Source organism: Saccoglossus kowalevskii, chromosome 6 (genome assembly GCF_978046115.1).
Source record: "Saccoglossus kowalevskii chromosome 6, keSacKowa6.1, whole genome shotgun sequence".
Classification (NCBI taxonomy): domain Eukaryota; kingdom Metazoa; phylum Hemichordata; class Enteropneusta; family Harrimaniidae; genus Saccoglossus; species Saccoglossus kowalevskii.
Window position 1 is genome coordinate 42,466,099 of NC_140646.1, and position 23,247 is coordinate 42,489,345.

General features: G+C 36.6%; 1 protein-coding gene across 1 annotated transcript in view; it reads right to left on the minus strand.

The window, feature by feature from the left end:
- LOC100367050 (DNA replication licensing factor mcm4-like) overlaps positions 1-23,247 on the minus strand; it is an 82,243-nt gene that overhangs the window by 28,395 nt on the left and 30,601 nt on the right. The window contains exons 9-12 of the mRNA XM_002731927.4: positions 14,912-15,146; positions 10,846-10,940; positions 10,652-10,754; positions 9,315-9,491 (exon numbers count right to left, since the gene is read on the minus strand). Coding sequence (XP_002731973.1) covers positions 9,315-9,491; positions 10,652-10,754; positions 10,846-10,940; positions 14,912-15,146 — 610 coding nt within the window. The remainder of the gene's footprint in view (positions 1-9,314; positions 9,492-10,651; positions 10,755-10,845; positions 10,941-14,911; positions 15,147-23,247) is intronic.

A 23,247-nucleotide genomic window follows, 5' to 3' on the forward strand; every position in this document is an offset into this window, starting at 1 on the left:
TTAGAGTAATTTATTCCAGAGTATCTCTGCAATGAATTCAATTCAAATCTGATTTTTTTAAATGGGCTAATAATAGATCATCAATATGCATGTTTATCAACATTAAACTAATCATGTCTATGGATTACCTCAATGAACCAAATGAATTATTATACAAATTACCGTATTCGTCTTCAATTAGGCGCCACTTTATTGCACTTTCATTTCATGGTGGCGCTTATTTGTGGTTAAATTTGGGCAACTTTTTTTCAAATGGCGCTTATTTCAAACACTTTAAGTTCTAGTACTGGTAACTGTTTCATCAAGCCGTTGTTCTTGTTCCATTCTTGGCAATATTTTACATTACAGTCTGACGCTTAGTCACTGTAGCATTTATTTAAAATACTAAGTAAATGACCTGTTTTCAGGCAGTCTAGAAAGTTATACAAAAATCATCATCCTTTAGAAACATTCACAGTTTGCCGTACGATCAACAGAAAAATAAAATAAATGCATCGCTTAGAAGTAAATGATCATGGTAGCGAAATCCGGTCATGCTGCGTTCCACAGTTACGATTATTACTCAGTAGTAATTATAATAACGTACAAAAAATAAAATGCAAGTAAAATTCAACTTAATTTCATCGTAAGCGAATGATTTTGGTTGCATGTAAACGCTTGATGCAATACAATATCCACCATGCTTTCTGTGCAGTCGACCTGGAATGTGTTCTTTGACAGGTCAAGTCGTTAATTAACATTGATGCCAATGTGATCAAATTACCATAGCTCATTTAAATAATGTATGAACGCAACACGGAAGAGATTTGCCGATATTTGCGATCTTTTGGCTTTGGTGGGAAAACGGCATGATTTTTTTTTTTTCAAATCAAGAAATTAGTTATTTTTGTAAAGTAAACTGAGCATTTAAGGAATATTTTAACACTGTTTACTGTGATAACAGCTCATTTGAAACGGAACATTTTTGCGTAGTTTTAATTTTGTGTTTATGGATTGCGAAATTCAGTAAATTAAAAACCATGCGAGTATTTTCTACTTCTACAGTAGACATGTTTCAAGCGATTATAGACCGATTTCTTAAAATTTGTTAGAAACAAAACAAAATTTTTTGCGTAAAAGCCCATCGTACAGTAACAGTGAGAGACTTCCGGCATCCAATTGATGATCATTATGTGCCAAAATTTCAACTCTGTCTGGCGCTTAATAGGGGTGTAAAATACAATGTTTTCGTGGCACTGGCGTCTAATTGAATGTGGCGCTTAACTGAAGACAAATACGGTAAACAATTATTATGTATAGATTTAGGTCTGTATATTGTACATGTACAAAGTTTCATTATAATGTGATGCTTAAGCCTAACTAAATTAGTGGAAAGCAGAAAAGTAAATTATTATGCAAATTAAGTAATTATTATAGATGTATATAAACTTTGAACTAATTAGATCATCACATTGTGTTAGAGTACATACATACTAAGATTCATATTTAAGATAAGCACCGTCACAGATCTATGTAAGAAGTTTGATTAGAACCGAAAATTATGATTTATTGTGCAAATTAGGTAATTAATATGATGTGATTATAATTCAAAACTGAGCGGGTCTGTGCATTGTTCTGGAGCATCAATGTACCAAGTTTCATTGAAATGGAATAATTAGTACATGTGATATCAGTGTAAAAGCTGAAAATTGGTTAATTATGCAAATTAGTTGATTAATATGCATACATTTTTACTTAAAATTAATCAGGTCTTTGGATTGTTCTAGAGCATCTATATAGCAAATTTCATTGAAAAGTAATAGTACTTGAAATATCAAAAGCTGGAAATTGATTAATTATGCAAATTAGGTAATTAATATTTTACATATTTGTCTGCATCATCCTATGCATGTATGTAGGTTTCATTGAAATGTGATGATTAGTACCAGAGATATCAGTGGAAAAGCCGAAAAATGACTCATCATTATGCAAATTAGGTTAATTATATGCATGGATTTTTACGGAAAAACTAATCACATCTGTACATTAGTCCAGAGCATCTATGTATCAAGTTTTATCAAAATCTAATGAATGGCACTTTAGATATCAGTGGAAAAGTAAAGGAACAGCTAAAAATTAGCTAATTATCATGCAAATCAGGTAATTATTTTGCATGGATTTCAAGCAAATCCTAATCAAATCTGCACATTAGCATCTATACACCAAGTTTCATTAAAATCCAACATATGGTTCTTGAGATATCAGTGGAACGAACAGACACACACATACATACATACATAATGTACATACAGGCAGGGTAACTGGAAAGACTCCCATTGTGTGCTTTACACACGGGAGTCAAAAAAATAGCTAGTTCTGGCAACCAAACATTTGGCTTGGTGACTAAAAATTTAGATTGGCCAATAAGACATTTTACTTGGTAGCCAAGGGCCACTAAAAACAATTTCAAGCTTAGAGGGCTGTATATGTATAGTCCACTGAACTTTATGGACTAAATTTCATGAACGTCTCCATGTTCTTATGGCCATAACTGAACGTCAACATCTCACATAAACGTCAATTAGACATAATATTTTAGCCCATTTTGTGGCGAATAGATTGTGTAATTTGCACATTGTTAATGTAAAGAAACTTTGAGTGTTAAAAGATGACATCTTCAATAGTTATGATAGTCAAAAATTTGTTTCTGTAAAAACTCAATAAAATGTTTCAAGTCCCTTTGTTATGTTGATCAGCGTCAACAGTACAATTGGTTCTCCAAACACAGGGCGGGCCATCATGAAGGTTACATTTACTTGCGGGATATACATGCCTTCAAGTAGACATGTTTGCATTACTCTCTGCCTATGGAGAGTAACAGTTATCAAATTTGTTATAAACAATAAGCTTCAAGTTAGCATTGATTTTCCTCCTGATGAAAAAACAATTTGTCGTCGGCCATGCTCACAGAGAACCACGAACGGGATGATGTTGAAGAGTGGTTCCAAATAGAGGAGGAGGTAATCCCATGTAATTGTAACTATTAAATTTACGCATTGCACGACCCTTTTCAATGCCATGAGCTGCAATCAACTTACATCAAATGAATGTTCACTCTTTTTCAATGTTGGAGAAATGTCAGTCACAAAGTTGCATTTTGGATGTTCATGTTTTCTACCAAAACGACATTCCCCTTTTTACAGTAATGATACATCAATATATCACTGCCAATTTTATTTACAGACTGTAATTCTACCATCAATCGGTGTCTGTATCCAGGATTTCCATTTTGTTGTTGTCTGAACTGTCAGTGTCGCGGTGACAATTACTCAGGACAATATTTGTAACTGTCAATAGGCTCATCTTCAAACAACTCTGTGGGCTGACTATAATACGAGACCAGGCGTCGCACATTTTCCATTTTAGAACTCCTTCGCATGATATATTATGTTATTAAAAACACAGAAAAGCTTAAAAGACTATAGCGTAATGTTTTTCTGTGCTTCGATCACTATCGCATAACAGACATTATTATACATCTGTCACCGTAACGCCAAAAGTTACAGCGTGCCTTAATGTTGTGGTATTTTCATCCTACCTTATTAGAAAATGCAAATTCGAAATATGGAATGATTATGAACGCAAGCCACCTCTAATAATAAGTCATTGAAAATGACACAGTCGCCATTAAATTCTTGAAAGTTCTCTTTGTGCTTGTCGTATTAAAGCGCAGGGGTTGTCATAAACGTGCCCTTGAAACTCGAGTTCCATGTGGCATATTGTTTGTTTACATCAAATTCGAACACATGTTGCGTGACAACCCATCCAGTTTAAGACATAGCAAAGAAAAACAGATCACAAGTGAAAACATGTCCAAGTTATCACATTTTAAACAAACAAAATGGCCACCAGTTGGCCATATTTGATCAAATTGCAAATTTAATTGACATGTACATGTATCCATTTATGACATGCTAAATATCAATGAAAATGATACATGGGTGACAGGGATATAGTAATATGGCCAAAAATAAAAACAGCTGTTATTCGGCCATCTTTGATCTGATTATAAAACAAACTGACAATGGTACATACATTTTGGAAATAAAGTATTACGGTCAAAAAGTCAGATGAATGTTAATCGGCCATTCTTGATCTGATTTTGAAACAAATTGTAATGGACATGAATCCTAACATGCATAAAGTATGTGCCAAATTTGAATGAAAACTGACAAAGCACGTCCAAAATACAACATTTACAAAAAAAACAAGATGGCTGCCAGTCGACCATTTTGAATCAAACTGCTAAACCACTGCATGTGCATATGTCCCACATAGTGTAATAGGCACATGCAAAGAATGAACGGAATCAGTCCAAGGATTCTGAAATACGACTCTGGACGAACGGATGGACTCACGGACAGACAGAGGTCATGTATACTAACATGTATAATCTATGTACCAAATTTGAATGAAAACTGACAAAGTATGTTCAAAATTTGACATTTTCAAAAAAAAGATGGCTGTCATTCGGCCATTTTGAATTGAAATGCTAAACCACTGCATGTGCACATGTCTCACATAAAGTACTAGGCACATTCAAAGAATGAACGGAATCGGTCCAAAGGATTCTGAAATATAGGACTCCAGACAGACGGAGACCGAATTTTAAGTCACTGTTTTCGGACAAACATAGCTGCCATCAGGGTTTGACCGGACTCCACACAAATTAAGTTCGCTGATTCTGTTCTAAACTTTTTGGATTTCGGCATTATGATGCATGCTTGGAAGGAAAAGATGTATAATAGTAAGGTTATTACGAGAATACCTCAAAGTATGCGCTTAGTATGCCGCGCGTTGGTCGATACTCCATCTTCGCTAGCCAAGGTTTAAGTTTTTTCGGCCAAGCCTCTGGCAGAACGACCATCAAATATGCGTATTCTAACATCGCCCCCAGTAGTCAGTCGCGGTTAATCATTGTCCAATCAGTTTGCGCGTTACAAATCCCTTTTTGGCTTTTCATTTTAAACAAAATGGCAGGGCCCATGAATCATGATATTTGTGATGATAAAATCGCGAAAGTTTTCGGTATTGGTGCCCTCAAGCCTCATCAGGTACAGGCAATCGACGTAGTTTTGTGTGGGAAGGATGTCTTCATAGCGGCAAAAACAGCGTCCAAGCTGATTGGGCGCCTTGTTTCGAGGCGCACCCAATCAGATCTCACTGCTTAAGATATGCAATTAGCCTATGCGATCCTGCATAGTATGGTGTAGAGGCCTATAGGTCGAAGACGCAGGACCGCGTGATTCGGACGATGTTGATACTCCAGCTGTACTGTCTTCCTGCATACTTTGAAGTATTTTCGTAATAAAGCAGGATGGTCAACAATTCAGTATGCAAATTAAATCCTTTGTCTTCAGTCTGTCACTCAAAATGATATATAAATATATGGAGGACGTGTTTACCCACAACTAGATTTTTTGGAATAAACTGAAATTACAAACCAAATGCATCTCGCACAGTAAATTTAGAGTACAGTACACAATATAATGTTTCATAATGCGAATTCTTTTAGAAATTTTTTTTTCTTCTACTTTTTCTCCTCTAGCTACCTAAACACTTTGTGTGCCCCTTTAATTTATTTTGGCAGCAACATTTTGTCTGTTTTTATGTACCGGTATTCATCTTTATTTTTTTGATAATTTTGGTCCAAATAGACATATTTTCTTAATGTGCTCAAAGTGTTATATTTGTGGGTCAGAGAAAAAACATACACAATTAATTAAGGTAGCAGAATAGTTTTTTGGGCACTTTTCACATTTTTTTTTGAAAATCACACGAATAGCTCCCTAAAGCATGCTACATACATTGGTGTATTTATTTTATTGAAAAAAAAAAAAAATATCTTGTACAAGTAAACTGATTTTTTTTCTTGTGTGTAAACAAATGGCCAAGTTTTTGTTTATCCAGTGTACACCCAACTAGTGCATCTCATTAATATGCATGGTTTACAAACATAACTAAACTGAGGGTAAATAGTTTTAAGTTGGGCCACTTTCTTTATTTGCTATTTACAAACAACTGATAAGATATCTGTTTGTAGTTTACACACAGCTGGTAAGATGTGTGCACTGCTGCCTTTCTAGACAGGAAGTACAGCAAAGACAAAACAATCGCTTTTGAAACAACAAATTTTGAATAAACAAGCAGCCTATCAGCTGAGATAGCTCCGCTGTTAGCAATGCACATTTCAATTAAAGAACTGAAGACATCATTAGAAAATGAACAATATGAATAGTATCAAAGCAATCGGACTTACAGTTTTTAACAAGTCGAAAATATCACTTTTTACCAAAAATTACAAAAATATTCACCAAAATTAGAGAATTGAAGATATCATCACAAAATAAACAAATCTGAGAGAGGTCCATATGTAGTACCTATATATGTAATATCAAAGCAATCGGACTTGCGGTTTTTAACAAGAAGTCGAAAATATCACTTTTTACCAAAAATGACAAAAATATTCACCAAAATTAGAAAATTGAAGATATGATCATGAAATGAACAAATCTGAGAGAGGTCCACATGTAGTACCTATATATGTAATATCAAAGCATTTGCACTTGCGGTTTTTAACAAGAAGTCGAAAATATCACTTTTTACCAAAAATGACAAAAATATTCACCAAAATTAGAGAATTGAAGATATCAACATGAAATGAACAAACCTAAGAGAGGTCTACCCAAGGTACATATACACCAAGTATCAAAGCATTCAGGCTTGTAGTTTTCAAGAAGAAGTCGAAAAAGTAAAACATTGACACGGATGACGGACAATCACTCATATGATAAGCGCCGCTCGACAAAGTCGACAGCGGAGCTAAAAAAAAAAGTACAAGAATGTACCACTTCAATGTAATTATATGTTAACAGAATAAAAACTTACAATAAATTTCTGTAATATTTTTTCTTGGCTTTTGTCATTGAAAGGTGTCTGAACACTGGGTTAATGCAGTTACATTGGGAGGGGGCTCCCTTTAACAAAATATGGTTGCAAACCATAAAATACGGCCTTCTGTGGTGGCTATGCATTGCATGAAAATTCTGATAACAGGCCACAAACTACATGTAAAGGTTGATCAATGATAAGAATATGCTGGGACCTGGTTTATATGATCCTTTGTTCAGAGGAGTTTTCACCAAGTAGGCATACTTGCATGCTTAGGTTTTTCTAAATTGGTAAATTATGTTACATGTAATAAATCTGTCTTATAAATACTTGGTTGTTTTATCTAATGTACTCATGCGACCAAAATGCACAGGAACGAAATAGTAGCGCCCCCACGGGCCGACGTCTTGACATCAGATATGGGCCAGTGTTTCGCGCAAGGCAAGGTTTGACTTTTTCGTACGACTTCGGTAAAAAATAAAAGTATCATCTAAAATCTAGGTAGTTTTTATAGATGATAACAGTGAGTCCGGTTACAATTAAATTTTGAAGAGATTCATCTACAAGTATAAGACTCGAGGTTACTGCAACGGTAAAACTCTGTTTTGCGGGATTTGATTTTTAATAGCACAGGAAATGCTACATGCCGGCATACATCACTGGGTCACATTTTACAATTATTCTATTCACACCAATTAAAAAACAGGGCAGCTTCCTTCATTAATGTGCAAAATATGCAAAGAAGGAGAGGGTTGTCAGTAATTCTTTAGTTTAGTTGTCATTCACTAATTATGGACGAGATAGTAAGCACGCGAAAATTTCCAAGAAAAAGAAAGAGAGGAAGAAAGAAGAAAAACGTCAAAAGAATGATCACTCCTGTCAAAAAGATGTTGAAAGAGACGATGCTGGGTTGTACAGAACGGATTTCCCCGTCGAAACCAGTGTCAGTCATGAAGTGGACGAAGAAAGTTTTACCGTGACACCGAGAGTCCGATGAATCAGACTTCGATAGTGTGGGTGATACTCCTGTTCAAAACGTTCAAGAGATGTCTGTATCTCGCAGGAAAATATTGTTACTTTCCAACGTAGAAGAAGAAAGTGAGAGTGAATGTCACAGCCGATCGTTTGAAGACGGCGAGATTCGACTCGTTGACATGTCACTGTTGAATGGCGCCCTAGAAAAAGAGATTTGTCAATTTTGCAAAGTAGACAATATCTCAATAGTGGAGCGCAGGCGTCACGGTCTAGGCAGTCAGTTTGAATTTGCGCGCAAGGAGATTGTATTCGATCGAAACTGAGCCAGCCTAGCTTCCCGTTATCCCGAAAAAAGGGAGCAGTTTTCGAAATAAATAGAAAAGCTGCCATTGGGACGGCACGCTCTGGTGAAACTGTCAAGTTATTTGGGGTTACCTCAACCAATAAAGGGTCCGCCCTTTCGCCAGTATGTACAAGCTGCCTCCAGGAGACTCCGAAACTCTCGGCATGCTTGAACTAATAAGTTTACAAACACAACGGCCCAAAAATAAATACACTGTATTTGCAAACACTTCAACTGCCAAGTGTAGTGTCTGTATTGTTTGTTACTCGCAAACAGAACCGCCCACTTTGCATAATCCAAGCTTTAATGAATGACGTCACCGTTCGTTACCAGCACAGACCGTCACAAAACTCCATAGCGTGAAAGAAAACGGCCAAAAAACAAAGTTTTTCACAGATATAAATGTCGGTTCATGATTTTTCTCGAAAACAACTTTCAAAGCATTTCATTTACAATTAGCCCATGTAAATTTTGCTAAAATGGGAGTTAACGTTGATTGAAGTTTGAAATCATAAAAGTGCCGATTTCTCGGTGTTCGGTTTCTGGCAATTACCGTTGACCTAATTTTAAATGGCGTTTCAGTGAATCGCGCTACTATGTCGCCGTTTAGCTTTTCTTACTCTTATAATATGTTGGCTTCATATCCGTATTTACATATTTGCAAAATTCTATTGCGTTTTTTCACAAACCTCGCGCAAACCACTGGTATACTCTAACTTTAACACCAAAAAACGTGCTTGAAATTTGTGATTTTCGGAAAGAAAAAAAAACTTAATGCAAAAAATAGAAATACGGATTTAAACTTCATGACCTTTGCTTCAAAACAGTGTAAAGTTTTTCATCGCATGAATGACTGTAGAGATGACAATTAAATTTTTTATTCACGTTAGTTAAATTATCAGCCCCGCTGATTTTCAGAATCACGTGACGCTAAAACAAACACAATGTTCACAAAATATTAATAATAGGAAAATACAAGTCAAGAGCTTTCCAAACGTATATAGATTGTATGGTGTTTACATTTTTCATGCAAAAAAACTATCCTGCTATCTTAACTGGTACTTACGTCTGTAGTACCAGTTGTCTGGTTTCTGGGTCTTTTGTAACATATGCAGTGAGACCAACAGCACTTGAACCTTTACCAGAGGTGTACTGACCACGGGGAACCAGATTGTATACATACTGGAGCAGCTGTGACTTACTTGTACCTGGATCACCACATAATAGGATGTTTATATCAGATCTGAGACAAACAAGAAAGGATATTTACAAAATATGCTAGTATTTAAGAAGGGCAGAGTAATCTGCATAATCTTACAGCTAACTTACAATTCAATTACTTCCACAAAAGCCTGTCTATTTCTGCCGTTGTTTTAATAAAGAACAAAGTGTAGTTCTGTACTTGTCTGACACAAAAAACAAACAAAACAAGCCATGCAGTCCCAGTTAGTTATTGAATTTAAGATATATAGTTTTGTTTATAGTAATATAGTTGGAATATAACCATGTCAGGAATATGATTATACTGCTTGTTTAACATTACAATGAGTGACATTTGTATCTGATCGTCAAACAAGTATTGAGAGATATTGCTCTGGAACAGCATTAATTAAAACAAAATCAGCCATTTTGAATACATGTATATATCTGTAACATAATGTATAATGAATATATACAATTTAAACATAATCAGTTACAGCATGTCAGAGATATGGCTCTAAAAGCCCATTCATTAAAACAAAATGACCGCCAGTCAGCCATTTTGAATCCGATCTAAAAAATAAAATGACGAGCATTAGGAACCCATAATGTCTAATGTATGTACCAAGATTGAATGAAATCCATCCATAAATGCCAGAAATGCTTGATATTTGATGATTTTTAAGCACAAAAATGGCCACCATTTGGCCATTTTGAATACGATCGTCAAACCAATATATCTGTACATCTATGACATGATGTATAATGAATATTTAAAATTTGAACATAATCATAATCATTTGAACAGCAAGTCAGAGATATGGCACGAGAAACACATTCATTAAAACAAAATGGCCGCAAGTCGGTCATTTTGAATCTTATCAGAAAAACAAAATTATTTGCATCAAGGTCTCATAATGTCTAATGTATAAACCAAGTTTGAACAAAAGCTATCTGTAAACAGCCGAGAAATGCTTGATTTTGACGATTTTTTAGCACAAAAATGGTCGCCATCTTGAATCAGATCGTGAAACAAATTGAGGTGCATATATATAATATCATGTATGATGTATGGATGAAGTTTGATTATGATCGGTCCAGGCATTTTTAAGATACAGGTTCGGACGCACGCACACACGGAAGAACAGACGCACTGCGTCCGGAACAGAGACTAACAAACATGCGACTATCCATTTGTCATACCTGAAATTTCCTCTGCCAGCATGACTGAAGTCTTTTTTCGTTCCCCCAAATAATTGACATAGTATACCTTTCTTTATGTCTTCATTCTCATAAATACTAGGAGCTGTGAAACAGAAAAGAACAAAGATGGAAAAGAATAAAAAGACTATGAATGATTATAGAAGGTGACAATGAGGTAAGTAGTGGATACAAACCTAAGGCTCTTGCCAAGCGTTCATAGATATCATCCTTACAAGCCAGGTCAACTAAAGCTTGCTTTCGTTCATCAGTCAGTTTTAATTCTCCATTGCTGAAAGCAGAAGAAATAAGAAGACTAAAAGTACACTAAAAACATAAATAGAATAGAATTCTTGAAACATTTCTGTAATGCAAATGTTGCACTGTGGATAAACAAGCGACACAACTGTCAAAATGGCTCTGCCGTTTCAGCACAGCATTGAGTAGAAACTAATCTAATAGAGGTCCATCCACATATCAAGTATTAGCTGTAGTCGATGTAAATGTTCAGTACAAGTGACATGTAGAAATGAAAGATCAATGTTTTTTTTAACACTAACACAGATTACGGATTGTGTTACTGTCAGTATAGTACCTACGTGGAAACATGAAAGAAAAACACAGCCAGTCGGGTATTGTTGTTCAAGTATCTCCAAAAGAAATATGGCTTGCACCGTAACCTAATATGCAAGGTTGTCATATAAAGTTTGATTGAACTGAATCAGGCCATATCGCCCTGTTCAGCTCCGAAAAACAGTTTCGGACATGTTACAGAATGTGATTTTTTTGATAAAATTGCCACCATTTCGACAAATTTGATCAAATCTCAAGACAAAGCATGTTGTTACCTTGCAGTATACTACTTATGTACAAACTTTCAAGTGAATCAGGCCATATCTTTCAAATAAGTCTGCACAAAAAAGGGAAAAAAAAAAAAAGCTGGCAGCTGGACATTTTTGTCCAAATTTTGAAAAAAATACAGTCAAACCTGTGTTAACGACCACCTGTGCAGAGCGGCCACCTGCTCAGAGCGGCCACCTGCTCATAGCGACCACCTTAGTACAGTCCCTTCGCAATTTACACGTTAAAGACACTGGATATAGCGACCACCTGTCCAACGCGACCAGCGAATTGTAGACCTATTCACACTTTAACCTTTGTATAACGACCACCAACACTTGCATCAGACTGTCTCAGCAAAAAGACAATAGCTACTCGCGAATTGCAACAGGAAAGTGGCCATATGTTACGTTCAGATTACCGAGTACGCAATCTTTAGGGCTAATAGACAGTACCATCGCAACTTGGTTTGTGAAGGTGCGAAAAAGTTAAAAAAAAAAGTAGAATATCATCTGAATGTAACGTCTAGAGACTGGGCAGATTTTAACAACAAATTAAAACAGTTTCATTCAAAGTTTGAAATGAAAAACTAGCTTGTTTCCGATCGGTACTACCCCCCCGGTATACTATCGATCCCGAGCCGGCCAGCGGCACTTCTGTGGACAGTCTCGCACATGAAGAGCAAATTTCCCCCCGTCTCGAAAACCAAAAAAATTAACCAGTTTTATTAAATGAGAGATGCTTTATTTACCTTGTCGACATGAAATATCCAAACAAAATAATAAAACATTCGTTTATTTCGTTTTCATCGCGGGATTGCAAAATCCGACCTATTTTGGCTGCTATGTTGTTTGTTGTTGATCGTTATAAATTACGCTAATGAAGCTAGCGCATGGGCAAAACGTATTATTACTGAGGGGTCATCTCGGGGTTATTCTCAACGAAAGATGTTTTCTATTTTGATCCTCTTTTTTTATAAACGGTAATATCAATATTTCGCAATCGAGAAAATTCGTTTGGGCAGTTTTGACACGTTGATGCTTGCAACAAATAACTGTAAAATTGCGTGTACGATCACCGTGTTTCATTTCCGGTTTGTTTGACTTTCTGATTCAACACCGAGAGTTGGAGCAATCGTTATGAGTTTGGTCAATTTTGTTTATTACCAATGCTCCTTCATTGTTTTTTCAATCACGGCAACTTTGCCTGTGCATTTTGTCACAGTGTACAATCGACAATACTAACGATAGACTGATTACCGCCTGTGATGGAATATGTGTAAGAGACTGGGGAATAAGACTTCTTGCATGGCGAGAGTGTGAAAGTCCAAGCTGAAACGCCAATGCGACTGATCGTTGACAATCGTTCTTATTCACTATTACCGTTAAAGTCCTAATATAAACCGCATACGTAATAGTAACCGCACCCCCAATTCCGGCTTTGGGGTTAAAGAGTTCATAACATAAATTGAAAACTTGAAAAGTACCTATTACTAACCGCACCCCCAATTCAACAAGACCGTGACTGACTTCATTGTTTCAACCAGCTGTTCCAAAACGGCATTGTTCCTAATCCTATTCATTTGTTTCGACAACATGCCTAAAATATTCACACCTATTTATTGTTCAGCGGTGATAAGATGTCAGACAGGCAATGAAACTGCTTTTGTTCTGGCGGCGACCTCTGTCAATACTCTTTCTGAATACGTCTGGGTTTCGTAAGTTTTAGACAATGAGCTTTTATCACCGTAAAAGTGTTAAACTGAGCATTGAAGAATAATTTATCTTTCGAAAACAAATAATTTCTTGATTTAAAAAAAAAAATCATGCCGTTTTCCCATGGAAATCAAAGGCGAAAGGTCGCACTACATTATCGGTAAATCTCTTCCGTCTTGCGTTCACCATGAGGTCGCTGAACTGTCATTAACATATTTAAATGAGCTATGTAATTTAGACACGTGGGCACCATCCAGCATTTTGATTGGTTAATTAGCGACTTGACCTATCCGGTCAATAATACGTCACGTGAGCATTCAAAGCATGGCGGATATCGTATCGGCTGTTTACATGTGACTGAAATCATTCGCTTACGGGGAAACTAAGTTGAATTTTACTTGCATTTTATAACAATTCAACGAATTTATTTTTCGTGCGTTATTGTAATCACTACTAAATAATAATCACCAATATCAACACTTCGAAAACAAGTAAGTTATTCACTTGTGACCAGCAGCATGGCCGGATCGAGCTACATGTGATCATTTGCTACTAAGCAGTGCATTCGTGTTTTTATTTGAAACTTCTGTTAGAATATACTTTTCGTTACCAAGAAAATTAAAAAAATAAATGCATATTACATTAAAAATACTGAGTATTTTTTGTATCATGTGGAATTTTTTTTTGATTGACTGTAATTTTTCAACATTTCGTAACGCCTATTTTAGAACCAAAATAAGGCCTTTCACTCTTCCCCGACGCCTATTCAAGAGAGATTGTATGGTGTATTGTTTGTTTTGTGCATGTGTTGTGGACAAAAAATGACCACGCCCATTTAGTGATTGCAATATGTACGTAATAGAAACCGCACCCCGAACTTGAGCTTTTGATCCCAATTTTTAAATTGATACATTGTAATATAAACCGCGGTTTATAATAGGACTTTAACGGTACATGATATAATTTGTAGTAAAAAAGTAAAGCTGTAATTATCCAGATGAAAATGAGTGACTTTTATTAAAAAAGACCTATTCATTGTAGGTTTGTTTTTATGTATTGCTTATGATCTCCCTTAAAATTCTGGTCCTAATTAATATTCATTATTAAATGAATAAATTAGGCCACCTCCATATAAAGACCACCTGTCTATAAAGGACAGTTTGGCTCAGTCCACTGACTGTCCTTTATAGACAGGTTTGACTGTATGATGTGCAAGAGTAACCCAATATACATGATCATCATACAAAGTTTAATAATTGAAATCGCCCTATTCAGCCCTGAGAAACAGTTCCAGACACGTTACAGACTGATTAAGATATTAAACAAAATGGCCGCCATTTTGACAAATTTGATCAAATCTCAAAACAAAACATGGTGTTGTGTTATCTTGAAGAATAGTACTATGTACAAACTTTGAACTGAATCAGGCCATATCTTATGGGGGAATCGGCATGAAAACAGGAGAAAACTAAATGGCCGCAGTCGGCCATCTTGGTCAGAATCTTGAAAAAAAAAGTGACGGACGGACAGACACAGACAATCACTTGTAGAAACAGCTTTGCTCTCATCTGTGACAGCAGAGCTAAAAACAGCTTAAAACTTCTACACCATAATCTAGGCACAGGCAAGGTTCCTCAATGGTTTAGCGAGTCAATGATGTGAGGTATATCAAAGTGTCATTAAATGTGCAATTACATGATAAGCTTACCCATCATCATCCTGTGCTTCATGCAACCTGTTGGCAGAGCTTTTAAGGAAATGTATCACATCAATATAGGTTTTGTACACTGCTTTGACATTACGCTGTCGTGGATTCACTCTCAAGGGTGTGGCACGGTAAATACCAGTGATGATAACACGATCACCAGGTTGTACACTATCTACCAAATCATTATGGGCATATAGTAAGACAGTGTGTGGTGTCTGTCCAGGAGGCATATCCTCTGAAAAAAAAAAAAATGCAATCCAATAATTTATAGTCAGTGTACAAGAGGATTTTAATTCTTAATATGTTAATATTGCATCTAATATCCTAACACAGATTGAACTATTGGGGGGGGGGGGGGGAGGTTGGATGATAACTGCACAAACCAAACTGACCAGATATAAGCAAGAATCGATAATACTGAGATAACACCACAGCACTCAATGATGGACACTTGTGATGATTTTCCTGATTAACTAATTTTTTTTACAATCTGGAAACAGTAAGAATTCTAAAATAGTTTTTGAATAATGAATAATAATAATCATCTTTATTGTTATCGTATTCTCTATGGGACTTTGATTGAAGAATACAATAAAGGTATGAACAATGAACATATTTATATGAAAATCAGTCTAACCAGCGCCCATCCCCCATTTTTGGGGCATTTCTATTTTCAGGTTCATGTTTGGCTAAGCGTCTATTCCTTGAAAAATGCTGAAAAATTTCTAATTAAACTATTTAAAGTGCCTGTGCCTCACGTTTCCCATTTTAGATCTGTATCCCACTGAAATGGGCAGTTATTGATTTTTTTGCTGAAAATGATTACTCGTATCCAAGTAAATTTGGGATATTTCTCGTGTTGTAGCCACGCCTACCTATTCTGAAATGGTCGACTGTTTCCAGAATTCCGACTCTCGCCAAAAGTGCGCCACCAAACGCCAAAATGTGAGAGGAAGTCATACCCCTGAGCCGTAATAACACTGGTCATTCAGTATACTTTTAAACGATATACATTTTTCAGTCGGCGTTATTTTTTCTTTTTTTTTTGAGAGAGAGAGGGTTTTTAGATATTGTGTTGTGGGCAGTTGCAGTGAAACGTATAGTTATAGTGTAAGTATTCACACATTTATAATCGAACCAAAGGTGCGACATCAGTGGACGAAAGCCACTTAGCCTCTGATTCTTTTTTTGGAAAAACTGTCTAGTGTTTGGTGATACAACAGAATTCCACAAGTAGTGCATTTCTTGTTCTAAATAAGAGTCACTTTGCAATATGGTGGACACAGTGATTTGTTTTTTTGAGCCTTGGGTGCCAGACTCCGGAACTTCTGGAAATGAAATCGAGATAAGGCATCAGCGATTGAATTCTCTGTACTTTGACATCAATAATTCATTTTCACATTGCGTTACCAGAATGCCTTCATAAAGAATTACGATGGTATAACACTGCATTTTGATTGGTTTAAAACATATTCGACCTATCAGGTAAAAGGACGATGTTGCAGGTCAAATCATGTGAGAAAACAGGGCAGAAAATGCTTTGCATCAAGAGTTTGTGTACGATCGAACACATTTGACAATAATAAACTGTGTTCCAACAGACAAATAATTTCAATCTTGTAAATTCTTGTGGTATGTTATAAATATTGTAATTAAATGTGCGAATTTTTTGTGACCATTTCTGTTTCTTCATTGTAAAGCTGTTTTTAAAATCAATGATGATTTTGCAATTATAATTTCACCAAAATAGAGTACTCATTTCACCCAACCTTCCGCTTTTACAGCTTTTCAATCGACCGCTTATCGCCAAATTTCCGACCGACTGCATTTTAATCAAATTTTTTCCACTCGCTCATTGAAAACACCGACCACTCAGCCAAACACTGATCACTGGCACACGAGTGGTCAAAATGGTGGTTTTGATAGTAAAATACAACTACCGGATTCAGCTGATACCCAGCGCTGGGTGGTCTTATGGAGGATCGATTTTTTTTATAGAAAAACGTGAACCAAAAGATCGCCCGGGCGATTTAATGGCAGATATTACGAAGCCCATCTTGTCTGGAAAAATAACCCTGCGTTGATAAAAGTGGTCTCAGAAAATGTTTAGAAAAAATGATGTTTTAATACATTGGTAAGAGGTCGCATTTTACGTGAACTAGAACATGCACGAAGAAGGAAAAGCAAGCCAAAGTCAAAACAGGGTGCATCACGCAACTTGTATTCAACTCTATTGCTTTGAATATATCAACGTTGTTTAATTAGTGCACTGCTTTTCTAATTACACAAATTTGTTTACAATATTGTACTGGCTCTGAATATTTCAACAAAAAGTTCAAGATCGATAAACAAGAAATGGGCGAACTAAAATGTCTCCTGAGTTTCACATACGACATGATTATTAAATGAACACATAGTTAAGCGTTCATGTACGTTCTATAAATCTAACCTTGCACACATACCGTAATCTTGTATTGACATGCTGTTTTGTCCAAAAAAGACGTTTCCCTTTCAGTTAACTCTTCGCGTTCATTGTATTTGTGAGAGTTGAAAGATTGTTTGAACAAATGACGAGTAACTATACTGATTTGCGTCAAGCTGGGTGGCCGGAATTTAAATATCAGTGCGTGAACTCATTGCCCAATGCCACACACGTAATTCAAACACATGGTTATTAGAGTTCAGTCAAAATGTACGTGAATAATGCGATCGAATTCCACTGCCCAGAGTTTATTATATTATAGTAAAATTTAACTTGACGCATGGTATGGTTTATATTACATGTTCACTTCATTTTGAATAAAATAATAATTTTGAACATCAATGAATCACAAGTATTTAAAATATTTTCTTTACTTTCCGTAGACACCTATCTTTTTTAATGATTTAAATGTGCCCATGTTTATGTTTGCGTAATTATTACGAATGCAACGCATTATCAAGTCGGTAATATTGAAATACTCAGACCTAATACCCCGTGTCAGTGCCCTAACAATAGTAAAAAACAACTTGAGTTTGCGCAATTATCATAAAAGCAATACATTGCAAAGTTGAAATACTTAGAGCCCGTACAATACTGTAAACATATTTGCGTTATTAGAAAAGCAGCACACTAAGTAAAAGATGTTAAAATATTCAAAGCCAATAAAGAGTTGGATACAAGTTGTGTTATTACAGTACCGCCGGATATAATAACAAATTTACGAGATCGAAGCGCGGACCAAGAAAGAAAAGGGTTGCTAAGGTAACGCGCCAGTTCAGTGCTCGACTTGGGGTAAACTTCGGTCAACACACACTTGATGTCAGCATCGCCGCGTAGCAAGTTTCGCAACGTACTTGAAATTCAATTGTGCCCCAAAATGATGTCGACGATGACTCAATTGTCGCAGCGCATGTTGTACCAAGTCCATGATACACCCCTTTTCGACTTTGGCTTGCTTTTCCTTCTTAGTGCATGTTCTTGTTCACGTAAATGCGACCTCTCACCAATGTATTAAAACACTTTGAATTTTTACTTATGCGTGATTATATTTGGTCTACGCGAACCATTAATCTTTCTAAACATTTTCTGAGACCATGCATGATATATATTCACAAAATAATGCGGTCATATTTTGTATTATGTTGATCTCTACGTCTTTCTGGATCGTTTTGTGATTTTATTCCAAGGCTCAGGCAAATAAAATAATGTCAACTATTATAGACTAGTTTCCTAGCTTTTGGCTCAGCCAAATTGGTTTAATTTTTCATTAGAACTTTGTGATCCTTTCAATTTCCCAGTTCTTTGTGTTCATTAATGGTCTTAACAATAAGTGTGAATTTCTGTGCGAGCCCACCACGGAAGACCGCGGTCAGCCGGAGTCATGGAATCTATGCATAAATTTGCATAAAATGCGGTCGACCGGCGAGCACCCACCACCACTGTGGTGCACCGCCCATTTGATTTCCTACTCTCCCCTTACGATCAGTGACTAAGCTCGATCTATACGTACCGCAAAAGTATGCCCACAAAAAAAAATATTGTAAAATAAAAACGGGCCACATGTCCTGAGAAAATCGAACAGAGCTTGACATGTATAAATTATTTATTGAGCTTCAGAAGATAACGTGTCAAATTTAGTTGTAGCTGTAAATATTTGGTGACCAGTCGAACAATTTGAAAAGGTAACTACCAGCGTTATGGTCCCGGGATTCAAGCAAAGATTGTAAAATATGCATCTTAAAATAGTGTAACGAGGGCCACCAGGCATTTCACAGTAAGCAGCTTGACAATCCCATTAACGAGAGTACAGTTTGGAATATGAGGAAAGTCTACTTTTAGCATGTGAAAGAAAATCATGACCCACCAGAAATTATAGAGAAAAAACATGGTTGTCCTTTGTTACCAGATTGACGAAATAGTCATTTATTAGGTCTCTGCGTATCAGTGGCGGTATCGTCAATAATTTGATCGTGACTGCAGCATCACAAGTCAATCTTCAAAAGTCTTGGGTCGAATCACTTATGAAGAGGATGGGCTACACAAAAAGACGAGGAACCAAGGCATGTAAACTTTCCTTAAGTCAAAGAGGATTATTTGCGTAAAAAGTGCGTGTCTGATTACCAAGTATCGGACGAGTTGATTTTTACCTGGGAATAGACTGGTGTTGCGACAGTGCCATTGGGTAACTGGACAATGTTAGGTAATGACAAATCGCGTCATTCTTGCTGTTAACCATGCTGGCCACATGTTACCACCACAGTCTTTGTATCTGGGAAAAGACTACACAGTGCCACCCAGCCTTTAAATTTCTGGACTTGTGGGAGTCACAGCCTGAACCATTGATCAAATATGGAAACAATGCATCGGTATTTAGATACTTATCCGTATGCGACATCGACGTGCCATGAATATTGCTGTTCTAAAATGTCTCCTTTTTAAAACCAGAATTCAGATGAATACTATAAAAACTTGACCCATTTTAAATAATTAGTGTTGAAAATCAAAACAAAGTCATCAATCAGTAAGTATTATAACAAGGAAAACATAACATCAAGACACCGAGAAGAAGTCAGCACAAAACTAATTGGTCAAAATAGTTGTTAATGTATCAAGTTAATGTATTCATTGAATCACACAAAGTTCGTCCAGTTACGAACAAAGCCGTCTTGCATCACCTAGAAAAATTTGCAAATGTTCGAAGTACAGGTACACATTGAACAAAAGATACATGGAAGTCTATTAACTGGGACAGTTTGTATCTCCCAGATCCAGTGCAATATACCCGGTTAGAATCAAAGCTCATATGTCCCTTACTGTTCAATAGTAAATATTTTGCCATCACATGTAAACAAAAGTAAAATATTTGTTTAAAAGTCGAGCAGGACGACTTTTGTCACTCGACACATACCAGATGCTGGTATTTTGCCCTGGGTCATTAAACAACAGTTTGGATTTAAAACAAGCGACCAGACGGTCGAAATAGCTCCACTCTCTTCATTATCATGGAACAAGAATATGAGAAAAATGTTCACTAAAAATCCAAATTTGCACATTTTGAGATGAATTTAATTGCTGGTAATATGAAAACATTTGGACTTTCGGTTTTGGACTAGTTGTCGAAAATAACATTTTTTACCAAAAATGACAAAAATATTCACTAAAAATCCAAATTTTGACACTAATTTAAGAAATCTGACAGCGGGCCACCCCAAGTACCTTTGGTACAAATATGAATATAATTGGTCAAGTACTTTTGAAGAAGAAGTCGTTTAAAGAAAAACTTCACACAGGACACAGGATGGACGACGCGGGAGAGACCCCCATACTAACAGCTCCGCGGAGCTAAAAATGAAATGGGATTTAAAACATAAAATAAAACAAGACTTAACAGTTTTTTTAAGGTTTGAGATTAGGCTCCAGACTTGGTCCAGCAGAAGATGTTAGTCATAAAATTACCCCACCCTGGACTCTTAGGACTATATTCTTCTGCAGGGGACCAACACCCTCCCATCAACACTGTCTATGCGCCTTCCAACACATTCGTCAATCTGCTGGACCAGGAGAGCCACACAGTCAGCGTTGCCTTGAATCCCGCATCACCCCTATGGGGTGGTTAACTGAATCGTTTCGAAAAACGGACTGAGGGGCCGCCCAAGCCCACAGGGTCAGACCTCGTTGAACCCCCCTCACTTTATGGAAGTGAGCAAGGAAGTGTCTGATCAAACGCCTGGTAGTTGGGTCGGTCCCCTCCGGGAAGGTCTGTGGGTCAGCGAAGAGGGAGTGACCCCTAGCGGAAGCAGTGCTTTGGGGAAAATCCTTGGTACTGGCTCAGACAGACAATCCTTGGTTGGTAGGAAGTGGGGGAAGAGACGAAATCAACGTCCTGCCTTCCCCTTCTATGTAGGTTTTATCTACACTAAGAAATGAACAAGGCACGCATGAGTGGAATGCAATTAGAGTTGAAACTGGCACAATGAAGCCCTACAAAAGTGGTCAAGTGCGTCATTTGAGTTTTTGCTCCACTTGATCTTTATTTGAACACGTTGATATCATCCAGCATTTTGATTGGTTAATTAGCGATTTGACCTATTAGGTAAACTTATGCAAGAGAAAGAACATGGCGGATATCCTGCAGCATTGAGCGTTTATATGCGACCGGAATTATTTGCTCACGATTAAACTTATATATTTTTTGTACATTATTATAATCATTACTGAGTAATAATCAACAATTGTGAAACGCAGCATAAATATACAGTTTTGTTTATAGTAATATAGCTGGAATATAAACATGTCAGGAATATGATTATGATGATTGTTTAACATTAAAATGATTGACATTTGTATCTGATCGTCAAACAAGTATTGAGAGATATTGCTCTGGAACAGCATTAATTAAAACCAAATCAGCCATTTTGAATACATGTACATTGAAACATAAAATTTGAACATAATCAGTCAAAGCATGTCAGAGATATGGCTCTAGAAGCCCATTCATTAAAACAAAATGGTTGCTAGTCAGCCATCCTGAATCCGATCTGAAAAATACAAGACATGAATGACATAGCCTTCGCTAGTTGTCATTCTAAAGTTGCATTGACATAAATTGGCAAACATGATTTCTATGGCATTTTCAACTTCATAGTATAGCACTCTCCATCCAGGTCAGCATTATTCTCAGCAAGAAAACCAGATAGCACCAAACCAGTACAACAGGTAAAATGACAAGGAAGTATACAAATCAGATCTGCAAATATGTAGAGTCAGTGTTGTGTCTGTTTGGATAAACTAGTTTGTGGCCCTGGATTAGTTTCAATATCTATAATAAGGACAAGATTACTTCTCATACGACAATGATAAAAATAAAGAACAAAAATCCAGAAAAATATTATCAAGTTTTTATTATCATACAATAAGATTAACAAATCTTGTGAAATTTTATGTACAGAGAAACACATCTTTATGCTTTGGTTGACAGAACTTCTCAAAGTAAAAAAAAAAAAAGGACCTGCGAAACTTTATACAATTCTCGCGTTTCACAATAAAGTGCGCCCTTGGCGGATAACCTGGAAAGACGCATTTCTCACTTCCGGTGTCGACATCGCAATAATGGCGCCACCAGCAGAGAACGTTGAGAGGCTTATTTGCATGGCGGTCTTCTGTGACTTTAGTTGTCTGAGAGTCCCCGATTTAAAAAAATATTTAACTGATCGTCGTATACCATGTGCTGGGAAGAAGAAAAATGAGTTGGTTGAATTGGCACAAAAAGCAAGCGGTATATACGATGTTATTGAAGACTGTGATCACGATGAATCAGAGAGGAAACGCCGGCGGGTGTTAAATGATGACGGGACTGTTGCTGTTGACCTGAATGGTAAACAAGTGGTGTGGACACGAACACTTCATTGTCTCCCGAAAGTTGCGCTTGGTGACGTGTTTGCGTATTTAATAAGAAACTGCGAGTGGACATCGGAACGACTGACAAAATATAAACACGACGATGGGTATCTTATGTTTAAGGATAACCATGTAGAGGGACGTTCTTTTAGGAAAGGTGTCTGGGCACATAGATCACGTCTATATCAAAGCTGAGGTGAAACCGGAACAACGCCAAACTGCTCAGCGGTACGCAACTTGGCTACTTCTTTCATTAGATGCTGAAGTTATGTCCGCCGGTTGTGGCTGTGTTGCAGCGTAAGTGTTACCAAACCAGTAATTGTTATAATTATCTTACATGTACTATGTAGTTCAAACATTCATATCTTTAAGAAGCTACATGTTGTGTTTTGTTGATATTAATGTACTGAGGCAAACATAATTAATTTGAAAAGATCTACATTGTTTACAAAAATTA